Source organism: Aureobasidium pullulans (genome assembly GCF_000721785.1).
Source record: "Aureobasidium pullulans EXF-150 unplaced genomic scaffold scaffold_3, whole genome shotgun sequence".
NCBI lineage: Eukaryota > Fungi > Ascomycota > Dothideomycetes > Dothideales > Saccotheciaceae > Aureobasidium > Aureobasidium pullulans.
Window position 1 is genome coordinate 270,890 of NW_021941023.1, and position 17,768 is coordinate 288,657.

General features: G+C 50.3%; 7 protein-coding genes across 7 annotated transcripts; 3 read left to right on the forward strand and 4 right to left on the reverse strand.

The window, feature by feature from the left end:
- Positions 1–1,736: 1,736 nt before the first annotated feature.
- Positions 1,737–3,149, forward strand: M438DRAFT_267668 (DEAD-domain-containing protein; the record flags this gene model as incomplete). The annotated part of the gene is made up of 1 exon (XM_029900203.1): positions 1,737–3,149. One exon carries the CDS (start codon positions 1,737–1,739, stop codon positions 3,147–3,149), a length of 1,413 nt encoding a protein of 470 aa, XP_029763646.1.
- Positions 3,150–3,241: 92 nt separating this feature from the next.
- Positions 3,242–3,819, forward strand: M438DRAFT_125569 (uncharacterized protein). The gene has a single exon (XM_029898778.1). It carries the CDS (start codon positions 3,334–3,336, stop codon positions 3,646–3,648), a length of 315 nt encoding a protein of 104 aa, XP_029763647.1. The 5' UTR covers positions 3,242–3,333; the 3' UTR covers positions 3,649–3,819.
- Positions 3,820–3,892: 73 nt separating this feature from the next.
- On the reverse strand, positions 3,893–4,827 carry M438DRAFT_342635 (uncharacterized protein). Its single transcript, XM_029904806.1, has one exon. It carries the CDS (start codon positions 4,477–4,479, stop codon positions 3,997–3,999), a length of 483 nt encoding a protein of 160 aa, XP_029763648.1. The 5' UTR covers positions 4,480–4,827; the 3' UTR covers positions 3,893–3,996.
- A 1,952-nt stretch (positions 4,828–6,779) lies between these two features.
- Positions 6,780–8,942, reverse strand: M438DRAFT_362356 (uncharacterized protein). Its single transcript, XM_029907577.1, has 2 exons — positions 8,520–8,942; positions 6,780–8,280 (listed from the first exon to the last, which is right to left on the reverse strand). Exons 1-2 carry the CDS (start codon positions 8,678–8,680, stop codon positions 6,966–6,968), a joined length of 1,476 nt encoding a protein of 491 aa, XP_029763649.1. The 5' UTR covers positions 8,681–8,942; the 3' UTR covers positions 6,780–6,965.
- A 279-nt stretch (positions 8,943–9,221) lies between these two features.
- Positions 9,222–10,362, forward strand: M438DRAFT_267465 (uncharacterized protein; the record flags this gene model as incomplete). Its single annotated transcript, XM_029900188.1, has 3 exons — positions 9,222–9,365; positions 9,718–10,254; positions 10,312–10,362. 3 exons carry the CDS (start codon positions 9,222–9,224, stop codon positions 10,360–10,362), a joined length of 732 nt encoding a protein of 243 aa, XP_029763650.1.
- Positions 10,363–10,414: 52 nt separating this feature from the next.
- Positions 10,415–11,473, reverse strand: M438DRAFT_342639 (uncharacterized protein). Its single transcript, XM_029904807.1, has 2 exons — positions 11,000–11,473; positions 10,415–10,945 (listed from the first exon to the last, which is right to left on the reverse strand). Exons 1-2 carry the CDS (start codon positions 11,059–11,061, stop codon positions 10,531–10,533), a joined length of 477 nt encoding a protein of 158 aa, XP_029763651.1. The 5' UTR covers positions 11,062–11,473; the 3' UTR covers positions 10,415–10,530.
- A 1,138-nt stretch (positions 11,474–12,611) lies between these two features.
- Positions 12,612–13,799, reverse strand: M438DRAFT_352298 (uncharacterized protein; the record flags this gene model as incomplete). The annotated part of the gene is made up of 1 exon (XM_029906784.1): positions 12,612–13,799. One exon carries the CDS (start codon positions 13,797–13,799, stop codon positions 12,612–12,614), a length of 1,188 nt encoding a protein of 395 aa, XP_029763652.1.
- Positions 13,800–17,768: the final 3,969 nt, after the last annotated feature.

The following is a 17,768-nucleotide window of genomic DNA, read 5'->3' on the forward strand; positions in this document are numbered from 1 at the left end:
AGCCATAGTGTGTTCAACTTGGCAACGCGAGTTTCGGACAGGTCTTGTAGCGAGTCGAGCAAGTCAGGCACGTATTCGTGATAGTATCGCTCTTTCTGCTTGTTGGTGACATTGATAGAGATCAGGTATGTGTTCTTTGTGTTGCGCATGTCCGCCTGGATCTGGACATAGGCTGACTGGGCTTTGGTCTTGCCATGGTCGAAACTACTGTCGATCTTCTTTCTGCGGTTTTCGACATCCTGACAGACACTGTCGTACTTTGTCTTTGTCTTTCGCAGATCGGCATAAGTGTTGTCACGCTCTTTCTCCAGTTTGGCAGCATAATCGGCGTGGTGTTTACGGAGGTCCTCGCATCGCGTCGAGAGGTTCTTTATGGGATCGGCAAGGTGAGAGATGAGCTGGGTAGCAAAGCGATCATGTTCAGAGGCACGGTTTTCGAGAGTGGTCAACTGGGTGGCCCAGGTGGTCATGGAGGCACTAAACAGAGTGTCGGTCAGTACGGAAGTGCTGTCAACCAACCGAGACTTGATTGTACCTCTCTAGGGATCCGGGGGTGACAGTCGGCGTGTCTCCAACACTCAGACTGCTCTGTTTCCGGATCTTCTTGTCGAAGTACTTTTTGGCGAGGGCATTGAGTTTCTGGCTGTACTCCTTTTCGATGGCACTACGTTCACGGTAGAAGGCCTGGATATCGTCGAGCCATGCGATTCCGCCGGTGACCCATGCGTTTACGGGTTTGAAGCCATCCTACAATCTCATGTCAGTCCAGTGTCACTCGAACATGATCCAGCGGATCGGCAACCGACCAACCTTCAACTCGGCGCCGAACTGCGGCGCGATGTCTAGCTCGGCCATGCAGGATTGATGCGATACAAAGACGGAGTGGGACAATGTGCAGAGCCGACCAAGCGGCTGTTCACGCAAACGATACAGGTACTGGCTCAAAGAAGAAGACACGCAGGCAGGGCTGGACTGTTGGCAATCATATGGCGGCCCAAGGCCGAGAGTGTATTGTTGCCAAGGCGGGGTACTTTATCAACTAGCCCTCGGCGGCTGAAGTCGCGTGGTTACCGGCCCGGCAGCCTTTCTGCAGTTTGTTCAAACAAATCAACCGGTCTCGCATTCTGTGGGAGGCTTCGATTGCTATACAAGCAGTATTTTGTCTTGTAGAGAATACGTGTAGTACCGTTATCGCTAGATGGCCTGCATAATTGCTCCCTAGGGGAGCGCGTGAAGGGTTGAGAAGGGGTTCATCTCGAGATGTTGAGACAGTCTTGGTCTTGGGGATCGAAAATTGAACGAGGCGGACATTTGGGAGCTCTCAGTATATTCACCACTAGTCTAACGAACTTCGTGCATTGCTGCAGCACTCTCATGTAAGATGGTTGAGGCGTGGAAGCAGGAGCGTTCTCCGAGGCCGCACCTTCCTCACTCAAAAGGGCTGGAGATGGCAGTTACCTCATTCGGACTAGTACGTGTTTAGGCAAACCAACGTCACTCAAGATTTGTTGCTGCAACCAAAGTGAAGCTGCCAAACTGCGCTGGCTGCCGCTTCCTCAAAGAACATTCCACCACTTTTGCGCAACTTCTTTGCATTCATCACAACTTTGCGCGTGCGCATTTCTCTTTCGTTGATCAACACAATCATGTCCGACACTCCCTCAAAACCTCTCGGCGACCGCCTCTCCTTCCCCGACAAGAACGAGAAGCTCGACTGGGCCGAAGAAAGCGAAGAGATGGATAACCAGACACAGTCCGCCCCTGCACAACCCGCGCAGTCTGCGCAACCTACAGAGCCCTCAGACCAGACTGATGGCGCCTCTGAGTTCCAGATGGGCTCATCGCTGCTCGAGCCCGAGTTCGATGTCAATGTCAAGCTGAACGACCTCCAACAAGATCCCAACAACCCCCTGTACTCAGTCAAGGAATTCAGCGACCTCAATCTGCCCGAATCTCTCCAAAAGGGTATCAGCGCTCTGAGCTTCACCAAGCCCTCTAAGATCCAGGAGCGTGCCCTTCCTCTGCTTCTCCAGAACCCTCCCCAAAACCTCATCGGACAGTCGCAATCCGGTACTGGCAAGACGGCCGCTTTCGTCCTCAACATCCTCTCTCGCCTCGATCTCACTCTGCAGCAACCACAAGCTTTGGTCCTCGCTCCCTCGCGTGAGCTCGCCAGACAGATTCTCGGCGTCGTACAGGTCATGGGCGGTTTCATGGAAGGTCTTACTACATACCAGGCCGTCCCTGACCCATCAACCCGCGGCCAACAAGTTACCGGACAAGTCGTTGTTGGTACCCCTGGCACAGTCATGGATCTTGCTCGCAAGAAGCAACTGAACACCCGCGGCATGAAGGTTCTCGTCTTGGACGAAGCCGACAACATGCTCGACCAGCAGGGTCTCGGCGACCAGTGCAAGCGCGTCAAAGGTCTACTGCCCAAGGACGTCCAGACCGTCCTGTTTTCCGCCACCTTCCCCGAAGAAGTGCTCGGCTTCGCTGATCTATTCGCGCCCAAGGCCAACTCAATCACCCTCGAGCGCACAAACCTTACTGTCAAGGGTATCAAGCAGATGTACCTCGATGTCAGCCGAGACTCAGACAAGTACAACGCCCTGATCAAGTTCTACGGTCTCATGACTATCGCGTCTTCGATCATCTTCGTGCGTAGGCGTGAGACCGCCGACGAACTCTCCAAGCGCATGGAGAGTGAAGGTCACCACGTCGTCACTCTGACTGGTGGTCTTGACGGTAGCGAGCGTGACAGTGTCATCGATCGTTTCCGTGAGGGTAAAGCCAAGGTCCTCATCACCACCAACGTTCTCGCCCGTGGTATCGATGTCCAAACCGTCACCATGGTCATCAACTACGACATCCCTGACAAGCCGGCTCCAGGTCGTGGTTATGTACCCGACGCTGAGACCTTCTTGCACCGTGTCGGTCGTACTGGTCGTTTCGGCAAAGTAGGAGTTGCTCTCACTCTGGTTCACGACAAGCGCTCATGGGAGATGTTCCGTTCGATTTGCCAGGAGCTTTCGATTGACCCCACCAAGCTCGATACAGATGATTGGGATGAGGTTGAGCGCGTCGTCAAGAATATCATCAAGTCAGGTCGTAACGCAAAGGTCGGCGGCACCATGTTCGAAGGTTAGGAAGTTGGACAAATGCTCACGGACGGTTCGCGAATTCGAAAACGAGGTCACGATAAAATGCTCTCTCCAGAAGATGGTCTAATGAAAAATGAAGATATCCCAACCAACATTTGATTCGAACGTGAGCAACATGTATCTCGCGGCTAGTGATTGTGTCGCTCCCAGAGGATGCTGTTGAGACTCTATGTCACACTGTGCCTTCTCACACCTGATGATGTCTGTCAGTGTGAGCCGGGGACGTTCTGTGGGTCATGCTTCCAGCAAGTCTCTGCGCAGCGCAGCACCAACCTTTCCAGTGCCAAACAACTTCTCAGGTACCGTATTATATCAAAGTGTAACAATACTGACGCAAAACGTCAACTACAGAATGATGGTTCAAGTGCCTTCGAATCAGGGTGACACCATCAACCACCACCTTTTTGCAATCTCAGGAAAATCAGAGATCAACAATCCTATAAAGACTCCTGTGTCTGTCATAAGGATATTTTGGGGATGCTGAGGGGAGATGAGAGTTGATACTATGATGGTAGGCCAGATTGAGACAGCAAAACCGATCCAGAACTGTTTTACCACTGTGGACATCCGAACCAGACACAAGCTCCAATTACACACCCAAGATACCAGATTTCCAGGAGCACAATACTTTTTAGATGAGAGTGAGGGGGAAAACAGTACGTATCAAGAGAACAAAAGTAGGTTAGATGAAACTACTATACCCTCTACCGAGCAAAGAAACAACAAAACACACCAAAATCACCATTTCCCCCTCTCATAACCATACCAATCAAGCAACCCACATCATCCCAATGCCAATCCCCCTTCCTCCATCCTTCCCCCTCTCCAACACCTACGGAGCACCACACCACCAACCAGCCTTATACGCACAAAGCTTCTTGGTTTGAATACAAAGCATACCCTGGCAAGCGAAATGCGGCCACAATTTGCCTCTGATGTGGTCTTCGGAGTATTCCGGTAGCAGGTCTACTTGCTGATAACATGCTTCCAACATGAGTCCGCAGTTCAACTGACCGACTTTGGGGGGTGGTTGGTCGGCGGGGAAGGTGCCGTCCCAGAAGGGGCTGTCGTAGGGCCAGACGCGTTTGGTTAGGTGGTGGGGGTTTGGTGAGGCGCCGGTGGAGGTGTCTGGGGAGGGGTCTGGGGAGGGAGGGCTCCAATCGGCTACATCTTCGGCGGTGTAGTAGATGGGGGTGTAAGTGTAGGGGAAGTTTGATTCCCAACCCATCATTGCTGGGCTCTTGAGAGGGGTAGCGAGGCCCATGCTGATAAGGTTGGCGATGGCATAGAGCCAGATCTGCTGGTTGATTCTCATGTCTGCAATTGATGAAATTGTCTGAGAAAATTGGTGACAAGGTAGACGCAAAACGAGGTGAAAGCGAAGGAAACGAGAAACAGATGAACAGACAAGGCGGAATTTATAACATGTCCAGGTGTACGATTCAAACTTGCTCAAGTTGACGTGTGGGTTCGGATATTCGACGGGGGATCACAGCATACTGGACCAACGACCTCCCAAAGCTGCCTTACCCCTCTCTCTCTCCTCCCGAAAAGTAAGCCTAAAAGGCACAGAAGGTGAGGTGGAAATATGCTGGATGTGTTGTTTCATGGTATTTGCATGGATATCATGCACACACGGTTGTGCTAGAATATGCTTGAGCTCAGTTTTGATTTCTTTTCACAACAAACATGTGCTGATCATCCAGCTGAATACCTATACACTGTGAAGCACAAAACAGAGATATGGTCTTCTTTGAACACCTCGTTCCAGCAAACCACAAGAGAATCATGATGACAACAGAAAAAGACGGTGGCGTGATGCAAGAGAAGCTGTTGTTGCGGAACTAGTCCAAATTGACTGTTAACGACCCTGACAGGAGTCCGCAGGACCGATGCTCCATAAAACCAGAAGTAGACGTCGGCCATAGCAGGACGGACACAAGAACGTTGATGTCTCCACAGATCACAGCGAATGGCAATGTGTGGTATCATAAGATATCCACCTTCTGCAAGACAAAAGCAAGTCCAAAACGCAAGATCGCAGGAAATACGTGCGTAGACCTGGAGCCGGGGAGAACGCGAAAGAAGGAGATGGGGAGGGAGTGGGTCAGGGCGTGTGTAGATTGAGGATTGTGGATGCGATGGATATTCTAGTGGAAGCGCGAATCGAGCGAAGGAAGGGCGAACAGCGTCGTTCGAGGTGTAATTCCGACATTCTGTTGAGAAACCTCTGCATGTGGAGGTAGGCATTGGCGTCTCAGTAGACAACGGCGTGTATGTCAGTAAACGAGTTACTGGTAGACTGGGGAGACGTCGAGGCACAAGCTTCAACAGCGCAGATCATCATGTGGAGCTTGAAACCCTTGGGGTAAGCTATAAGAGAAGGTAAATGTGTTCTGAAATCGGGTTCGACATCCAAGATCCAGCACTCGATCCTCGAAAGTATGATCAACGCAAAGCTTAGTCTAACCATCCACAGCAAACAGATCTCCTTGGATCGGGGCTGTGTCCAAGGGGAGAGGACTGTCTGTAAACAATGATCGACTCTAGCCAGTACTAATATAAACTCAGGGTTCACACGTGGTAGGGCGCGCGCAAAGAAGGAAATCCAACAGGATGATCTTTCGTAGGGCGTTTTGAGAGTGAGGTGTGTTCTGAGTATCAGCTAACCAACCCTTATGGACCGATACTTCCCAGTCCGGAGAAGGCCCCGATGTGATATTTGATAGCTTCGCTCGATCGAACCTACCGTCAAGAAATCGCCAAGGGTTTGCGGGAGTCAGACCTGTGAGAATTAGTTGAGTTTTGTCCGCTCTCATCATCTACATTAGCGTAGATATACTCGTTACGTCCAAGAGCCATCTTGTAAGCTGGAAAAAACAGAATGCATAAGGCGACGTTGGGCCCGAAGTATGTTGCAAGGTTTTGTGTGTTCCAAGCATGCGTTTTACTTCGATAGGCCATCGAAGCAACATGGAGAGCCAAGCTTGAGTAGCGTGAAACGTAGAAGGAAAAAGCAGACCATCTGAACATCAGAAACCTTAAGCTTGGGCACGAGCGCTTTCGATTTCCAGTAAAGAGTGGTACTGGGTCCGTTCCAAGCTTTCCAGTCCAGTATGATGGGTTTTGAGTCCCGATTGCGTATCAGATTTGAGCAGTGTTGAACCATGAAGTGTGTACGAAGCATCCGAGATGGAACCCGAAAGATGATTGTCAACCGTATAGAGGAATGTGACTTACGACACTGGCCACGTTCGAGTCGAGGTCGGCCTGATTAGGACGATGCAGAGTTCGATGCATGTCGACCCACCACTTTCTGGTCATCGTGCGAAGCTTTTGTGTGTCAGTATCTCACCGCATCATCAGATGTAATTGAAGGTCTGCCACTGAGTTTGGAGATCAGGTTCCATCACAGCCAACCTGGAACAGCCAAGAATAAACAACGTCTGATGGTAATCATGCACTCTATCACATCTGGCTGTGAAAGTGGATCAAGCTGGCAGCGACCCATCAGTGTTCCACACATAGATTTGCAATACTGAATGCGACTGCTTGTACAATGTAAGGGCTCACCGAGGATGCGTTCTAAGTACGCGGCATACGTGAACTACAATTCAATCTGGTCGATATTGTACTTTTTGATAAACTACTCAACGAAACCGACCACAAAAGCAGAACAAAACAGTCGCAAGAATCATAGGGTATAATGAATGACGAAGCTCGCCGGCTTCGGAGTAACTCCTCCAACACCCTGCTCGAAGTATGCGTAAAACCAAAAGAGAGATATAGCTAACCAGCGCCTCATTGCTGATGGTGAAATTCAAAGTATCTAGGGTCCATGGTGCCATTCGGTGCCGAGAAATCGACGGGGCCGTCGTTGGTAACGCAAGGCGAGGAGTCCGGAAGCTCTTCAACGCGGTCGATGCCTTGAAGATGGGCAGGTGTACTACCTTGGTATTGTGGGAGCATGGGGTCTTGAACAGACACAGACATCAAGTTGTCGAAGAGTTGATCAGCGAAAATGTCCGGCATAGCTTGATGGAGGGCCGGTGGCAAATTTGTTTGCTCTGCAGGAGTATCGCGAAATTCCTCGTACGCAGTAAACTCAAGCTTGGGATGAATTGTGCTGTCGAGGTGACCACCGCGACCGCAAGCTTGTGACCAGGCACCGGTTGATGTCTGTCTGACCTCAGGACAATTTTCACACGTGCAATCGGAAGATGCGCAACGCATGCAGGGGAATTGATGCCGAGGATCAGCGGTGGGAAAGTAGGACGGTTGCATCGTCTGCATCATAGGTTGCTGGGGTTGTTGAGGCTGCGATCTCGAGGAGCAACACGACTGTGTTGGGTTGGACGATGGCTGAGCCGCGATCCGCTCTTCGTTGATCATGTCCATGGTGAATTCATCAGGCAACGCCATAGACGCTTGGGCTGTGTACGGGGTGAACGTTGGAAGGAACGGCATGCCCTCGGAAAGATGTAGTGATGCTGTTGTATCGGCTGCGAAGTTGGTGTATGTGTGAGTGCTCTGTGCGGCATTCATCTGTGCAATATTCATCTGCGTTTCATGCATCTGTCCCACATTCATCTGCTCGCCGTTCATCTGTCCACCATAGACTTGATTGTTATTGGGCCCATCCCAAGGTGTAGGTACGTGATAGGCAGGGTGATGTGTTGATGGCGGGTATACGCTCGGAAGGGCAGGCGGGTAAGCGAGATATCCGGGTTGGTTTGCCAAAGATTGGCCATATGGGCCCATCGGACCTGGCCACATGGGTGTGCCGACGTTTGGTGCTGGTCGATACGGCATCATCTGTCCATATGGGTACATGGAGAAGTTGCTAGGGGCCTGTGCTGCCGCCCATGCGTCTTCAAGTGCTTTCTGAGAGTCGTACATGACTGCTTCAGGGCAACCACCATCGATGAGTAGGTCCCATTGATCATTCGTCAGAGAGCAACACAATTTCCGCGACGCGCGACATTCACAGTGAGGTAGATGAGTATGTCCGCAACTTCTAGCTGGCCTTCCGGGAGTGGGTCGTCTGAAGAGAATCTTGTTGCGATGCTTGCTGGGGTCACATAGCGGTGCTCGGTGTCCTTGGATGCAAGTGTTGCTGTGAAGTGTGTTAGTATACAAATCCAACATGTATACGCTTGGATGAGAAGCCGCTCAGCGACGACAGTTCAAAGGGGATAACATATCGCAAGTGATCGAAGAATCTGGGCTTGATCAACAGTCCCGCCTCAAGCGCGATAGCATTCATAGTAAGCAGGATGACGACCCGAGTCCCATCTTTTGTGGATGAGATCGAAGCGGAAAGACTGGTGCGGACGATGAGAAGCGATGACTTACCATGCGAACTTGTGTTTCAGTCGAGTGTTCACATCTCGAATAGTTATTAGGTCTTTCTTCTCCTCAGAGGACTTCGACGACTTTGCTAATCGATATTTAGTCAGGGCGGTCGATGTTTTGGGCATCTTGGTGGCTGTCGGCCTCAAGGTCTCTTTGCCCATATTGAAAGGCTCGTGTGAATGAGAGAATGATATTGGAAGATCGAAGCGTTGAAAAGAGAAGAATGGGAGTCTGTGGGTTCGGGGGGCTTGAGATTATGGAGAGCGAAATTGAGGAGGTGGGAGGTGGGGGAAGGGCACGCTTTATAAAACTCTCAAGGAACTCATCGTCTTGAACGCACCTTCTATGTCCATGGTAATTCGGTAGCGACACGTGGGAAGTGGCCTTTGCAACTAACTCTCGACCTTGAGTAGTTTCAGCCGGAGAATCGTGGCGTCAGCAGGTTCAAGGTTCACAGAGACAGAATTTCCTTCGCAAGGAGAATGTCTCGAGGAATGGAGCGCAAGCTTTCTACCAAGGGCCTCTGATATACACTTGACGTGGGCAGACAGACGTTGGTGGAATTGGTGAGCAAGCCCAAGCGGAGGAGATCTGCTACGGCTATTCCCCGCGTTGCCGCGCCAAGGTCCGTTCGCCGGAACTCTTGGCGGCTGGATATCGCGCCACGATTCGACGAAAAGACAACTCCATTCTCCAAACAACATGTCAGACTCAGAAGGAGAATTGGGTATCTTCGAAGAGCCCGAAGGCTTCTACGAGGCCGAAAAAGAGCCCAGCTTCGTAGACTACACTCTACAAGGCGGTTCGAAGCTGACTCTACGCTTGGTCGGGCATAATCCTCTTTGGGTAGGTGGTTTTCCAGCTTTTTTTCCTCCCACGAGACGCATCCTAGGTCATATACGGTTGGGCTTTCGCAGGCCAATCAATGTGGGCGTCGTCCGATGACCAGGGTCCAGCACAACAAATGGCGCACAAGAAAATTCTTAGCCAGTACGTAACGTGTGTAGAAGGTCTTTGTCGACTACCATTGTCATGGCTGCCCATAGCGTCAGGTGGTCAAGTATTGGGAAAACCACCGCCTGAGAGTCTGATTTCGGACGGCGACCTAACGACCTACGGCCATCACTCGAACCCTGCTTGTCTTGTTTGGCAAATGATTCAATCTTTGCTACTGAGTTTCAACTGACGGCCATATCAGGGACATTTCCTCTGGAACGCTGGTCGAACGATTGCTCTGCATTTCGAAACGAACCCTCAACTTGTAAAGTCAAAGACCGTCCTGGAGCTAGGCGCTGGTGCTGGACTGCCCTCTCTCATCTCAGCACATCTTTCTGCCAAGCGTGTCGTTGTGACCGATTACCCTGACGCCGAACTTATTGCGAACTTGTCTTACAACATTGACGCTTGTGCCGCAAAGCTTCCCATTGTTGCGAAAGGATATCTCTGGGGTGCTGATGCCTCAACTCTAATTGAAGAGGTGAAACCGGATGAGGGGTTCGATGTTTTGATCCTTGCTGACCTGCTGTTCAACCACTCCGAACACGGCAAGCTTGTCCAAACCGTCAAAAACTCTTTGAAGAAAGACGGAACCGCGCTAGTATTCTTTACTCCCTACAGACCCTGGCTGCTGGAAAAGGATCTAGCTTTCTTCGATCTAGCAAAGGAGAACGGGCTTGTCGTTGACAAGGTTTTGGAGAAGGTCATGGACAAGGTCATGTTTGAAGAAGACCCTGGTGTATGTAAATCCTCCGCGATTTCGACTATTCTCTTGATACTGACCACTCAATTGCAGGACGAGTTGTTACGCCGAACAGTCTTTGGATACGAGATGAGGTGGTCTTAAGCGGACCTAATCGTCAAGGTGCACGGCTTGTACACTGCGTTCACCGCGTCTGTCGGACGTTCGAGCAAAGTTCAAGTTGCGTGTTGATTCGTTACATGCGTAGGCTCGGGATGCGGGTATCAAAATAGAGTCTGGTGAGCGGCATTCAAGCTGGAGCAGCGCAATCTTCTACCAGCCACCAGGACCTCCGCGACCACCCATACCTCCCTGGTGTCCTCCCATACCTCCCTGGTGTCCTCCCATACCACCCTGAGGTCCGCCCATGCCGCCTTGAGGTCCGCCCATGCCGCCACCATGGGGTCCACCCTGATGACCGCCGCCATGGTGACCTTCACGACCACCCATTCCCATGCCGCCCTGAGGTCCGCCCATACCGCCGGAAGGACCACCAAACTGACCTCCGTTCTGAGGAGGCCCACTGAAGTCGCCACCACCGTGATGGCCGCCAAACTCCTGGCGACCACCGTTCATTCCCATACCACCACCACCATAACCACCTTGAGGCTGGCCATAGCCCTGTTGGCCGTAGCCTTGTTGACCATAGCCTTGCTGGCCGAAGCCTTGTTGCTGTTGCTGAGGAGGCCTTGTTGTGGTCAGTAAGGAGAAAAAGCCCGCTTTGGAAACACTCAATACATACATGTGCTGCTTCTGTTCACCGTGGTGGAGCACCTTCTCTTCGATCTTGTGAATGAGACCCATGTTTGTGAATGTGAATGTGATTTGCTTTGCTTGGAAGTCGTCTTGGTTGACTTGCTCGATTGATTCTTGCTTGTTCGATGTCTGATGTGTGATTTTCCAATGGCTACACTTTGCTCTTTATAAACTACCATCGTCTTCCTCCACGACCTGTCCTGAAATCGATTTCTGATAGGGCTACGCAATTGGACATACCCATGATGTCAGTCGTCAGCTTGGCAACCAGCTGTGCCCTGATGAAGCGTCTTCTGGCGCAGAGGAAGTTGCGTTCGACGCGCGGACTTCAAGACCCCGAACTTCCAATTGAACGGACCATCGTTATTGTGTCGCCGTCTCTGGCAAGTTGATACCGGCTAGCTTTATTGGAACCTATCACCTTGCTGACCACGACCCTTTGCACCCATCCAAGTCAGGCATACCGAACTCTGTTGTGGCACTCGGTGGTACGGCCGATAACTGCTACGTGGTAACATGCTCGAACGGAAGCAACTCCTGCGACCAAATCCTCTGATTGCGAAAAAGTGGGTCAAGAGAAACCTTGTGACTTAGCCCCAAGCCACTCTGTGGCGTTCGTGGCGCATGCAGCGCACACACCGCGTCGTCACGGGATGATGGGACGATCCGACTCCAACGTCACTCAAGAAGTTACCCCTTCGCAATTGCAATTATCGTCTTGCTCTTCCGTCAGCAATGCCAATTGCCGTCGAACTTCCCTTGGACCCAGTTCTGTTTGTCCCATGAAAGCGACTTTGTTGTCTATATCATCTTCAGCCAAGCCAGCCCTCGAGCTACGCGTGCTGGATGATGCCGGAAAGTCAAGCTGGATGTATTCCGTCACAAGACCTGATTGACGAATCGTAGGCCCAATGTGCGATGCATCGCGCTCGACATTGCAGTCCTATAAACAGTAATCATCAAAGCTCCTTTGACCTATGTCGTTGATCCCTCTTCTTATGCATGAAGGTGGGCTCTGAAGCGGATCATCGGATACAAAAATACTCTGCAGTGCGACGACCACATACAATTGCAATGGAGTCCTGGTCAATCGCGAACCGGGATGGCTTACATCAGAACCATCGGGCTACTAGACTTGGATATTTGTTCCATTCGGTTGGAACCAAGAACGGAGTCGACGACTGGACCGCCCGCGCGTCGACTACGCTTTCTTCTTATACCGACTGTTACCCTACACCTGTGGGGTCCGATTTTTTTGCACGGAAATCAGAGCTACATAGTGGATGGTTCTTCGTCTCGCGGACTTGTCTCCTGTTGAAGCTCTCGGATGGTCCCCTAAGCAGGACAGCGCTTATGCCATGAGTTGAGGTAACCGCACTTCCACGTTGCTCTCGTGTTCATGGCGGATTGCACCGTGCAGATGGTCCCGCCGGACCTTCTCATGTTTAGGACACCTGGAAGAACTTGTTGTACACTTTGGAAGAAGATTCAGTGCAACAGGAAGGTCATGATATTAATATTAACTAGGTACGGAAGAACTGGGGAACCACGCATTATATCCAACAAACTTGGATCTGATCATGACAAGCACCGCCGTCTCAGGCTTTAGCATCTCCGACCACCCGTGTATACAGATTCACCGGGAGCACCGGGACTTTCCCAGAACAACAACAGGCCTCATCATCACTCGAATCGTACTGCGGGAACCTCTCATAGAACCATTCGGAATGCCGCTGGATTGTCGACTCGATGACAAGTTTCAAGATCACAACAATCTTTTGAACACCGTTCTGCCATCCCATGCTGCTAATGAACTCTTCATACAGCATAAAACCGTTCTCAGACCGGACTGCGAATCCAAACGTCCACTTGTTGTTATCTACAAGAAAGTAGGGAACAGGCCAGTGCTCCGCGGTAGGGACCAGGTCGTTCTTTTCGAGCCACTCCAGATTGTCAGACAGCCATGTCCTGAGCCGGTCAATCGGATCGTCACGGGGATCACGTTGGATTACCACTAAACACATCGGGATGCATGGCTCGCATACGGCCTGAGGCGCGGGAAAATTTTGTGGATTCTCCCTCTCGCTCATCGGCTTCAGGGCGATGACAACATCAACTCCCCCTTGACCTGGTCGATCTGCTCCGCAAAAGACTTGCCGATGCAAGCCATAATAATGAAGCAAGAGCTCGAGGAAAGGGTAAACATTTCGAACATCCCAGTCGAGGCCCATCTGCATGACATAAGTGAGCTCTGGAATGAGGCGCCTGATAGAAACGTGTTCTCGAGTCCTGCGACCCAGCTTCAGTAAAGCGTCGGGGATAAGAAGATAACCCAGAATGTGGCTCAAGATTTTGAGCATCGACTGAAAAGAAGGTGGCAGACTTTTTCTGTCAAGACACACACATCCAAAATCATGCGTTATGTCGGTCTCGCAACACCCTCTTTTTTCGTATTCTCGAGAGCGGTTCCTGGTCTCGATTGTGGTATACTCTTCATGAAGTAATTCACGCCTTGGTCGAGCAGGAACACGAAGCACCGTAGTGGGCGGATCCACTCGCTTTTCATGGTACTTGATTTCCTTTCCAGCGTCCTGTGGGTCCCGGATCGCACGATGTTTCACAACGTGCGTCGGGACCATTGCTGTGTACCTCTGAAGAGCTCTGACGGAACTTGGGTCCTCCATTGCAACCCGAAGCAGGGCGCAGAACGTAGCCTTCCGATCGTAGAGGCACGGCAGGGTTGCGCGCATACATTTGAGCACAGCCGTAAATGACTCGATCATCATGCTGGTGCCTAGAGAGAAACAAAATATTCTGGGAAATGGGAGGCAAGTTGTAAGAAATATTGATGCCAACGTAGGAGATGCGCTGTGTTGCGTTCTCTTATAGATGCAGGGAACTCATATCTGGCGCCTTCAGCAAGTTGACTCATGCACCGCAAGAAGTCTCAGTCGTGAGCCGCTCCTTCAAATCTCATGGGATGTAAACTTGATCTCAGGCAAATGTGCTCACAGAACACCGTCGGAAACTCTAACCATACAAGACGTTCATCGACCATGGAATTTCACTTGAGAGGGAAAGACAGGACTATGGCTGCATAGCTCTAAGGCCTGTGTTAAATATGACAAAGCTTTGATGACTAGAACTTGACAATCATCCATGCACCTATATAAAGGAGGCAGCAGCCCCATTCGATGATCTATACCTTCTCGCGTATTGATTGAGTTCACTATCACGTGGTCGGGATTAGAGGCAGATACCTCAGCGTAGATGAGGTATGTAAGCGGGACTACAGGTAGTTAAAGCAAATTTACCACACCACCTTCTCAATTGACAGACTTGGTGAGTCATCAGTGGAGGACTCTCCACTTGAATGGTCTTTCTCCTAACTGCAACTCTGGCATCAACTTTTGCCTCTCCGACAAATTTCACTTGATCAAGGTCATCAGCGTTTCTATAGAGTACGCCTTGCATCATCTCGGCTTCTCAGAGTGAATATATTGGTATGTTTCCTCACCGTCGACTATACAACGACCATAACTGACTGTTCAAGATCAGCAAACGCCATCTTCGCATGCGATCCCATACCGAATGACCCAAGTCGACCATATCACCGAGCCATATTCACAATGCCAATAGCAATCGTAGCACGTCAAAACTTCTTCAGCATACAACCCAGCTGATCAGACAACGTTCCACTAGCCTCGCCGGCCACTACAGGACCACTGCTTGTAGTGATGAAGATCAGGTTGATAAGATCGAGTTGCTCACATCACATATCAGCAGGATATCTTCACCAGCTCCTTCATCGTACTGCCAAGTTGGACTGGAGGATAACGCAGGTCGACCCTCGAAGCATATGCGCCGCCTCTTTCTTGCCTCAGTCGGGAAAGGATACCGTGAGCGCTACACTTCCAACGATCAAGTGCCTTGCTCGGCAGAGCTTCAAGCAAGTGCGCTCGGAATGAGCAGCATAGTCACTGTCACGGCTCTTTTCGTGCCTCAGACTGCCGAGGATGTTACAGACGAACTTGCCCATCGCCTTGCTGCTCACGAATATGACTATCGATGACTGTCACCAACAAGCAAACATGTTCCTCACACGCCTGCCAGAAATGTTGTCCTGGATATCACCATCTCCATATATTGCCAAACCCCTCGCTCGCCGGTATGCTCGCACAGGATTCTGGAAGGTAGACCATGAAATCAGGTCCTCCCGGGTATGGGATCTGTTCCTGCCCTGTTGGTTTCAGAAACGCACCTGCCGCCCTTCTCACATGATGCTTGTTGGACTATAAGACACGACCGACGTTTCTTGGACGTTGGTAAGCTTCAATGCTCTGCCAACCCCTAAAGCGATTGTTTTCTCGCCAAAGTCCATCGAAGCTCGCGGTCTTCCATGATTTGTTTGACGGTTCCAACAGTGCAAGCAGTAACACTATACTAAGGCAGCGGGTCGGTGACACCGATTCGCGTCTCACGTTCTTCACGACTTGACATCAAGATTGCGTCACTGCAATGATATGGGCCTTTCAGTTGCGATCAGAGATGAAAGAGGGGGGCGAGCGGTATCGTGGACCCGAGTGGTTTATGTCTCTCACGTGCGCAGGGCTGTTCACAAGGGATGTACTGGTTGCTCTGTCGCGGTACAACTGACTTTACCCTTGCACCAATCATGCCAACACCTTGAGATCCCTAGATCCTTGCTATAGCGTTGTTGCCGATGTTGTTATAGTCATTGAGAAGAGAATCGCTTTCATCAAATGTACTTTAACAAAGCCACTAGGTTGCTCTGTCGAGGCATAGATTCTGGTACTAGATATAATTTCAGGGGTAGCCCAAAGTGCGGAACGGCACTCGAAACGATTGCCCTCGAAACGAGTTCGCTTGGTTCGAATGTTTCGAATGTTTCGAATGTTTCGAATGTTTCGGAGTCAAAATTGGGTTGACAGAGTGTTGAATTTATATCGATCGTCTTGCCTGGACATTCGATACATACCGCGACCATATCTCGGTGGTTCTCTCTGGACACAAAGCTCATTACAGCCTTAGCAAGGTTATGTCAGATAGTGTTTCTGGGATGTGTACCAAGCTCGACCGCCGAAGAACCATTACAGGTCAATGACTCCTGGTTTTGGACGATGTGGTCAGCTATGTCTTTATCGTCCCTTCATCACAGGAGGTGTAAGGCGAGAACAGTATCACTGACCTCATTCCTCTCCTTACCTGCACATATCGGCACATCGAAGACACAACAATCGTACTGGTGGCAGAAGAAGTTTCCGAGAGTTTGACCGGAGGAGCTGTCCATGGATGGTCTATGCAATGCTTACTTTCTGAGACTTTCTTCGGAATTTACTGTCTCATATCGGCAGTACAACCTGGTGTGTTTATTAGAACAGTCGTCACGGTGGAATCTCTAGCCAATGTTCCAAATCTCTGGCGGTCTGTGTCGATAGAGCAAGATAACTTTCCTTGTATCTCTCACATTCCCTCTCTACAGTCTACAAGTATGAAGTTGTCCGAAAAGATTGCTTCTCTCAAAGGGACATCTATCTCGAGCTTATCCAGGCAAGAGTATAAGAAACTGCTTTCTGCAACCAAGATGCGACTACAACGATTATGACATTCACCTGATCTGTGTATCAAACTCTGCCTCTTCAATAGCTTTTTGAGGACTTAGAAAGCAATATAGCTAGCACAAGGCTGGGGAAGACAACACAGCAGATGAGACTCTCAGGTCAGTGACTCTCGGACTTCTTGCATATCCTAGCCAAGCAGATCATGACAACCGAATCCAAAGCGGCCACATCCCTTGCGCTGTCCTTGGGATGACGGGACAAAAGATGGCATCACAGACCTACCTCCTCCCCATACGCCTTCACTGTCTTGTAAAACAAGAATGTCTGCATCAGAGAGCTGGGCAGGATTTGGATCCATTTGCAGATTTGGTTCAAATTTGTTCCAGTGCTTCTTGCCTAAACGGAAGAATTCTGTCCCATCATGTATCAATCTTTATATGCACCTCTTCCCGACCATGTGTCCTTAAGTACCCAAAAACCGGTCATCATATACACCTAAGATCAAACACCAAAACCCCAAACCACAGATCCCAAACCAAAACCAAAACACCAACACCTAAAAAGACCAAGCAAAAACCAAAACACCAACACCCAAAAACAACCAAGCAAAAAAAAAGAACAATAAGCACCATGGGCAGGATTCGAACCTGCGACCACCCATGTTCATCGGGACCACGCTTGTATGGAAATGAATGCGCACGTGCCCGAACGTAACACGAGTATGCTACCACTACACCACCACGGCTGATTATTACAAGGGACAAGGAATGTTTAGTATATAAAGGTAGAAAGGGCGAGGCAGCAGTGAGTCAAGGTACGGGAAGGTGCGGGAGTTTGAGAGAGTTGTGGTGGGGGAGATGTTAGGACCATAAGGGGTGTTGGATTCAGGGATGAATCATTAGCGTGACTTGTACAGGTGGATGCATAAAACGCATATCCATCGTGATGGACTTTAGAGCTAGATTGAACAAATGTCCCATCACCTCATCTTACGACTGGCCCGTGGTCAACGCAAAGTGGCTGGGTGCTGACCTACCACAGAAAATCTGAAGAACGAACAGGCAAGAAGAGGTCAGTGACTCTTACACGGCGGCTTCAAGATTAGTGCCATTTTCTCATCTCAATGCTGCAGACAAGTGAAAAGAGAGCAGTATCGTTGACCTGGTCTACCTG